This window comes from Anabas testudineus, chromosome 10 (assembly GCF_900324465.2).
Source record: "Anabas testudineus chromosome 10, fAnaTes1.2, whole genome shotgun sequence".
In the NCBI taxonomy this organism is placed as follows: Eukaryota; Metazoa; Chordata; class Actinopteri; order Anabantiformes; family Anabantidae; genus Anabas; species Anabas testudineus.
Genome location: NC_046619.1, coordinates 8,305,243 through 8,314,031, shown reverse-complemented (window position 1 = coordinate 8,314,031; position 8,789 = coordinate 8,305,243). Strand labels below are relative to the sequence as shown.

Genomic DNA, 8,789 nt, shown 5'->3' with positions numbered 1-8,789 from the left:
ATAACTTATTCAAAACAACAGTGATCAAATTTTATATAAAGATGAAATCAGCTCAAAAGTTACATATTAAATAAAATCTAAAGATTTATACCTGATTTACTTGTTTTGACAAGTAAATAAATGCTTGGTTGGTTGGTTGCAAACTTTAAAAGGAATCTGTAAAAATATATGCACAAAAAAGAGCAATGCATTTATGGCATATTTTATTGGCATTGCTGTTGCAGACATCGTGCACAAACTCACTCATCCAATATTAGAGAAACATGATAGTAAAATAAATATGAGGCTTTTTTAAAACAGTATTTTCAAGTTCTTTAAAGATATATTTGTTATTAAAGTACAGATACCAGTAACTTAGTAAACCTATCATTTTGTGTGTCTGTGCATTACTGGTGAAATTACAGTGTGATGTATCAAAAAATTATTTTCTTTCATAATTCATTCTGAAATTATTAAATAACACTCTTTGGCAGATATTGTGAAAAAAAGCGTACTCTCTTGTGTTCAAAACTGTTAACTGAACACTATATCTATAAAAGCAGCCTAACACAGAACAAGCAGCAGCAAATAAACAACCAAAGATCTGCTCTCCTCAGTTGCAAAGTGAAAACTCAAATAACATTACAGGCTAACACTAGACATCCCATTTATACACTGTGTATTTAAAACCCAGCAGGCTCCAGGAAGGCGGCCTCTTTCCTCTATTTCAGGACCTTTTCCCCCCTGCTGGGGGCAGGTTGGGGGGACGCTTGTGGTAATAATCTGGTGGAGTGGGATTAGGGCTTGCATTCATTCCTGTGGGGACATAATACATACTCTCCAGGTAGCTCTGGTCCAATGGTGGATGGTTCTGGGGCTCTGGCTTGGACCCCTGAGCAGAGAGATTCCTATAGCTGATCCCAGGTCCACCTGGATGCATTGTTGCTGCGGCAGGGGCCTCAGGATATCGGGGTGGCTGTGGTTGAGCCTGGGGGTGGGCTGGGGGCGCAGAAGCAGTATAGGGCATGTACTGTGGAGCAGAATTATACATGCTGGCATTGTGAAGAGGTGGATAAGGGACTGCTGAAGGAGGATACAGGTTTGAATGCGTCATTGTTTGCTGTGGGATGAGCACTTCCACATATTGGCCAGTCTCTGGGTCAAATAACATCTTTCTCAGTGGCTGTACAGGCACCTCAATATAGAAATACTTCCCAGTCTCAGGATCCATAAGCACCCTGCGAGGTGTCTGGCTGTAGCCACTCTCTGAGTACAAACTGGAGCTATCACCTCCATATTCAGAGCCATAGGAAGGTCCCAGACTAGAAGGCCCACATATGTACTGGGGATCTATATGAGGAAGACCTGGAGAGTGGCTGTGGCCAGGATCACTGTAAGGAGCCCCAGTCATGATTGGTGGCTGCTGTTGGGGGGATCTGTGGACTGGGGGTCGTCGAGGGTCAATATGCTGGGGTGGTTGCAATGGACGATCAGCAGGGCAGGCCTGTACGAGTGAGGGGTGAGGAGGGCAGGGAGGAGGCTGGTGGAGAGGCTGGTACAGTGCTGGTGGATGACTTGGACCAAGAGGACTTGATTTAGGAGAACTGCGCTGGTAGTTCATTGGCTGATGGTCAGGTCTGCACTGGTGGAGACGAAGAGGGGGCTGAGCCACTGGGTAAGGTAGTCCGTGCCCTGGAGAGTGTGGAGGGGCAGGAGGGGTGAGGTTATGGGGGCTGCGGTGATGGTGAGGAGGTGTGAGACCAGGGTGGGAAGGGCAGGCATTGGTGCAGGAGCAGGGAGGAGGATGGGCAGACGGTTGATAGCGGTTTGACCTCCTTGGAGTTAGATCTGGAAGAATGAGGGGACTAAAGCTCTCTCTTTCATCATAGCTTGGAGGGTCATCTGAGGCATAAAAACCCAGGTCACCTGTCCTTTGAGAGCGCTCACTAGAAGGTGATCTGCGGCTTGGCTGATGTGTGTATCCTGGTACTTGTGTTGTAGAAACAGCAGCAGGCTGTTTTGCATTGACTGAAGTTGCTGGCATGGCTTGTTCCTGAGGGTATGCCGTCTTGGGATACTGCTGTTGGTTATCTGGATCCAAAGCAGCTGACTGGCTTGGCGGTATTGCTATTGGGTCAGAAACTGGAGCCGATGCTGAATTACCCTCAGTTCCAGGGCCGCTGTCTGGAGCTGTTGTTAAGGTTGTTGGTCTTTGTGTGTATCTCGAGCTTTGAGGTGAGGCTGCTACATGTTGCTGCTCTCCCATGCCAACTGATGACTCTGTCTTTGACAGTGCTGATGAGTGGTTTGAGAGACTGGAAGTGGTGGTTGCTGCTGTTTTGCTAGGTGGAGGTTTGAGGCTGGATACAGCAGACACAGCTAGTTTCCTTGGATAGTTTGATGGGGACATGGAGTCAGTGGAGATCTTTCTATAGATTGTTGGTGAGGACACAACAATTGTTTGAGGCCTCTCATCATCTTTGGGTTTCGAACTCGTTGTTGCTGATGGTCTCTGTCCTTCATTTGGCACTACTCCTAAGTCTGCAGGTTTGAATTTGCAGCTTGGTTTTGGTGGCACAGTAGGCTTTTGAGAATTTTTAGCAATTGATTTCACTTCGATGGTTTGAGGTCTGTTGTTTCTTGTGGAGGGCATCACTTCTTTCTGTGTTTCTTTGGACAGTGACTTAACCTCAATTGGCTGTGGTCTGAACCTTCTTATTGCAGGAGACCTTGGGGGGAAAGTTGGATCAAGCCTTTTAACTGCTTCAAAATCTCCCTGCTCCTTCTGTTTGGTAATAGGTGGTGTTTGCTCATGTACATTTCGTAGTGGAGAAGCACTTTTTTGTTTTGATATGTCTTTTAATGAAGGCTTAACACACTCATCTTCTCTGGTCTTTATAAGTGTGTCTGTGTTGTCGGACACTACTGAGGGACTGGACATGTTAGATGAGGAGGAGAATGTTCTTTCCCTGCGAGATGTGATCTGACCTCCATCTGCAAGCATGGCAATCTGAAGGGGGATCTCCAGACAGTTCACATGCTTACGGGGGACCCCCTTCTTTCCGGCCAAATTCGGACTGTCCCCCATTACTGCTCCAATGTCAGCTTGGTAGCCTTTCTCCTTCAACAACATAGAAACTGAGTGGGCACTGCTGCCTGGGGTATTGTCAGGAGTGATGGCCCCAGGTGATGGTGAAACTGCTGCTTGGAGTGGGGTAGTAGGTTGTTCCTGGGCAGGAGATGAAGATGTCTTGGTCTTGCTGGTTCCATCCCTTATCATCACCACAGCAGTGGACACTTCTCTTTCCTTACTTGGTACTTTGGGGAGACTCCCGAGCATAGGAGGTTTTCTGTCTGTTCTAACCGCAACAGATTTGTACTCAGCATCTGGCACTTTATGGATATCAGTCATAGTCTCTTGGGTTTCTGCTGCCATGTTTACATCATGCCGACATGGCTTGACATTTACTGTGTCCAGGGCTGTATTATCCTGTGTGTTTGCATATAAGGGCTTCTGCAAATCCCTGCTTAGCTCAGTGACAAGCTTTGGAGTGGTCTGGGGTTTGTCACTCAGGTTTTCGGAGTCTTTCTTGCGGCTTGACATTTTATTTTTGTCTTCTTTCCAGCAAACAGCCTTGTATTCTATTTGCATTGGCTGTGTACAAGAAGGCAGTTTTCCTTTGCTCTGAAGTGGGGGAGATGAGGTGAAGTCGCCCACTTCACCTTTCTCGTCCACTTCCTTCTCCACTGTGAACTCATCTTCTCTTTTCTCTTCTCTCTCCTCTTGCCACATCTCTTGAATTAGGTCCTTCTCTTCCTGCCTCTCTTCATGAATTTCTTCCCTCTTTTCCTTATTAAAGCTTTCTGTCCTTTCTTTGTTTACATCTGATGACAACACAGCACTAGTTGTCTTAAAGGACAAATTATATGTATTTTTTACAAGTCGCCTCACATCTCTAACTTTGTGAATGGGGACTTTAACTTTTGTGTTATCATTTTCTTCTGCGTCTTCTGTCTTCTCATCAATATTTATCTCTGCGCTTTCCTCCTTTTCTCTGAAAGATATATCTGGTGAAGATGCTTCAGGTTTGTTTTCTGCCTCAGGTGTGAGACAGACATTGAGAGAGGTTTTCTTTTTCTCCACGGCTTTGAGTGAAATCTCCTGTGTGTTTGTCATGCATGCCCCCTGTTGCAGTTGTTTATGGTCCTCTGTGTTTTCACATTCCTGGTCTCTATTTGTCATCTGCTGTCGGGCTCCAATGTCAGAAGGAGCTCCTGTGTTCCCAGGAGTGGCATTTGCTGAGTCACCACCCTCCCTTCCATCCCATATTTTATTATCATCAGTTTGTTGCTCTCTAGTTCTGGGTTTTTTCATATCAAATGGCACTTTTAATTCTGATCTCATCTCAGATCTTAATGAGGTTTTGTTCCTGTTTTGAGAATCAGCGTCTTCACTGTCGGTCTGTGAAAAGTTAACACTTCTGCTGCTGCTGGATGAGCTGGGCCTGCTGCTGGATCTGACTCCAAAGTTTTTTCTTGGTTTGGCTTGATCCTTTGTCCTTGATTCTCCTTTCACATAAAGGCCCTCAGATGAAAGACTACAATCTGACTGAACACTGGAACTCAGATTATATGTATCATGTCTTGGGGACTCTTTCAGTGGTGCTCCGGCACTCTCTGTTGGGATGCGGTTTTCCTCAAAAGCTAGGCTTACTTCCTCTCCTGCCTGTTGATCTGGTTGCTTATCAACACTCTGCATCTTCTTGGACAGCACACTCTTGATGAGACAAGTGGCCATCTTGGTTTTAGTGCCCGTTTCATCCAGGGAAACAGACTTCTGGAGTTTAGGTTTTCTTTCATCTTCCTGAATGGGTTCAGGGCTGTCCCCAGAAGGGTAGCAGCCTTGCATTGCTGCCGGTGTACTGTGTTGTCTCATGAATATCTCCCTGGAGTGACTCTCTAGAGAGGGGCTCCCTAGCATCACTGGTACCCCAGGACTACTGTTTTCACTGCTCTCATCCTGCTTCCCTTCAGTATTATTCTTCCTCTTCAGCTGGATTTGTCTCTTGGGCACTCCTTTTCTCACTTTTCTGAAGTCCTCTCGTTCCACGGCCACATCTATGCACTCAAAGCTTCCCATTTCATAGCGCCTTGATGTATCTAGGCCATCTGAGTAGTGTGCAGTTGGTTGCTGGAAGGAGACGTCATCATTGTCCAACTTTGGTGCAGACCCCCTGAAGTCCGCATATGCCAGCAAGGATGCACTGACTCCAGCTGGGCTCTCCTGAGTAGATGGCTGAGAAACATTGGTAGATGAACGATGGCTCGAGTTGTACATGTCAAGGTAATCTACCTCAGGGCTTGACAGGCTGCGGAAGGCCAAGTCAGTGAACCACTTCACCTCATTGTCTGCCTCATCAAGCTCACTTCCCATGCTGGAGCTGGAACTCCTGCAGGGCCTGCTTGCAGCCAAGTGTCCAGGAGCACTGTTCTTGTTCTTGTGGGGTGCAGAAGGTTGAAGCCGTCTGCTAGGACCACCACCCCTGGTGTCTTGTTGGGAAGCAAGCCTCAGAAGCTTCTGTTGTTGCTGTAGCTGTCTGGTGGCAAGCAAACTCTCTGAGTAGGAATGCACTGTTGGCAGTCCCTGACGAGTCTCTCTGCTTGTGGGAGCTGTACTGAGACTCACAGGCCCTTTTCTATTCCTGGCATTGAATGACAGCTCAACCTGTTCCCCTCTGTAACTGGTGTCCCCCTGCCACCCCTCCCCTCTAAAAGGAACCTGCTCCTCCCTCTTTCTCTCTCTCTCCATCTCCCTATCTCTGTGCCTCTCCCTACGAACCTCCCTCTTGTCCTCCAGCTGAATTTCCCTCTCCGTCTCCAATTGCCTTTCCAGCCTGACCACTGGGTCAGGCTGGATATTACTGTTGCTAGGGGCACTGCGGCTTTCCCTATTTGTGACCTCTTTCTTTAAATTACCACTTGGTGAGGATGCTACAACCTGAGATGGGCTATGACTTCTGTTATGCCATTTTCTGTATGGTTTCTCAGGGGCTATGATGTGAACAGGTGTAAACCTGGTGAGTGGCGGAGAGGGAGTCTGCCTTCTGTTTACATGGTGGGCCATGTCGACTATGAACCTCTGGCTATTTTCCACTTCTAATTTTGGTTGAGAGCTGTTTTCTCAGGTGCTTGGGTGTACCACTAGATTTTGAATAGCTGCTGTTTTCAGAGGTTATGGAATCAGGCTGTAGGTTTTCCTGCACAGGTGAAATGGATGTAGCCCTATTGACAGGTGAAGTGCCTGTATTCTTGTCCTTTGAGACTATAAAATCAGGGGAAGGACTCTTGATGTCCAAAGGGAAATGATTATAAGTGTCTTTCTGAAAAAAGGCTTGGCCAGTGCCTTGTTTCTCTTCTGTGGGTGTTGCTTCTGTCTCTGGGCTTTGCTGTTTTTGTGAACTGTCAGCCTTTACCCCAGCAAAGAAAGGTGAAGTAGATACAGGTGATTGAACTGCCTGTACTGGTGAACTGATTGTGATTTCAGACACAATTGATTTATCCCCACTATCTAATTCAAATGAAGATGACAAATTGTCCTTTGCCAAATGTGTGTGGTACTGTATTTCTGTAATATCAACTCCAATGATATCACTCTTAGCCTCAGGTGTATTTCTTATAACAGGAATAGGCTTTGTATACTGAGGGTTGTACTCTGTGGAGAGAGTTAATGGTGAATGCTGATAACACCTCTGGTCAGGAGATGGTGCAACAGGCGATGGATCTCTACTTCTGTGCTGAGGTGAGGGATAATTTTCTGAGAAAGGGTTATTATATCTGGGCTCAGGTGAGGGAGTGGGATGCGTTGACTGAGGTGAAGCTGTTTGGTACCTTGGATGATGTGACAAAGTTATTTCAGGCTGCAGGACACAACTTGTGAAGCCTGATAAATGAGGAGAGTCTTGTGAGGCACCAGTTGACTCTGCAATGCTGCTCTGTATACTGTCTGTGCTTGTAGGGCTCCTTGCTTTGGTGGAAACGAGTGTTCTTTCAAGCTCAGGGGTGGAAATACAAGAAAGCTCAGGAAATGGGGGAGTGGCCCTGTCCTCAGGCTGAACAACAGTGTAAGAAATCCCAGTGATATGTGGGGATGAAGTGAGGCTTCTCGATGAGGCAGAGTCAAATTGTATCTCTAGAGGTGAGGACGATGTTGTCGCCACTTCATAAGTTTGTTCTCTGCTACTGACTTCAGGTGAGGATGCTGTGACCCTGATTTCAGGTGAAGGAGCAGTATATATGCACCCTTTGGGAGAACAACTGCTCCTAACTTCAGGTGATGGAGATGAACTATAACTTATCACAGGTGAAGGCACCAGGGTTTTGATTTCAGAAGATGTTGAAATGTGTATTTGAGGAGATGGAGTTCTTGCCCCCGTCTTACACGGAGAGGCAGTTCTGAGCAGATCAGGTGAAGGAGATTTGTGTGTTAATACAGGTGAGACACTACTGTCCACAAGGTCAGCAGATGCTGCTGTCAGAATCACAGGTGAGGGAGGTGTGTATCGTGGGGCAGGAGTAGATACAGTACTGACAGGTTCAGCTGATAACCTTGTTTTCTCAGGAGTGGCTGAAGTGTCTCCTCCTGCAGTGGAAGGGTCTGAACTCAGTTCAGGGGTGCAGGGGGTATCCTCTATATTGGGTGTGGAGTCTCTGCTGAAAAGATCAGGCAGAGAGACCCTCCCTCTTAGTTCAGGAAAAGGAGATGATGTTTGTGTATCAGGGGAGTCTGGCCTGTTTTTCAGCTCAGGGGAAACTAATATTTCTCTTGACAGCAATGATGATTCTGTGCAAGTGGGTGAAGGTAAAGGGGATGGCAAGGTAGCGCTAGACTCAATAGCTGGTTCTGTGAGGTCTGGTGAGGGCTCAGATGAGGGACTGCTACATTGATTAAAGTAGTTCCTTGGTTCAGGAAAGACTTGTGCTACCTCAAATTCAGGTGAAGATTTCACTGAAGGAGGGGAGGATGGTCTGACAAAGTTACTAGATTCACAGTGGTCAGTTGGACTTACAGATTGATTTGAGAGGCTGTCTTTTGAAGTAGGAGTCACTTTCCCTGGTTCAGCCTCTGAATCAACTTGTCTTGAGTTAGGAGATGATGGTGAAAGTCTTTCAAATGGGGAAGAAGACAAGGATGACAATCTTTCCCCTGAACTAAGAGTTTGGGGACTGTTGTATCCAGGTGAGGGGGTTCTCTCACCAGAGCTGAGGACTTCAGGTGATGGAGTAGTTGTATTAAGCTCCAGTATTGGTGATTTGTGTTTTGGTTCTAAATTCAGGCTATTGTCCTCAGAGATGTCTGGATGCCCTGTCGCCTGCCTCTCACTCTGTGACTGCTTCCTCTCTGAAGACGCGTTCTCAAACAGGGGGCTGCAAAGCCTTTCTCCTGAATCTTCAAATCCGTCCTCGCCTTCACTGGAGCCCTGTGCAGTGTGGTAAGAGCCAGAGGAGTCGTTCAGATCGTCTACCAGGGGTGATGCAGCAGATGCCCCATCCACATCCCTCTGAGAAGGGACAAAAACCCCAACAGCAGGGCTGCTTGAGAGAGAGGGCGACTCACAGTCGTCTCCAAAAATGTCACACAGGCAAGTGGTCTCAGAGATGGAACTGCGCTGAGTAGGGGCGTTGATGATGTCAAATATTTCAACGTGGTTGGGTGTGCCGTCACGATGGCACAGGGAAAAGGTGCGGGGCGCACTGCGCAGGAAGGAGTAGCTGTCCCCCTGGAGAGTCCAGCTGTCCATTGCTAATCCACA

General features: G+C 47.1%; 1 protein-coding gene across 1 annotated transcript; it reads right to left on the bottom strand.

Annotated features, from left to right (window-relative positions):
* Window positions 1-206: 206 nt before the first annotated feature.
* On the bottom strand, window positions 207-8,789 carry si:ch73-43g23.1 (microtubule-associated protein futsch). Its single transcript, XM_026357846.1, is given in 2 exon segments — window positions 207-6,130; window positions 6,132-8,789. Coding segments are annotated over 2 exon segments (8,070 nt in total). The 5' UTR covers window positions 8,778-8,789; the 3' UTR covers window positions 207-706.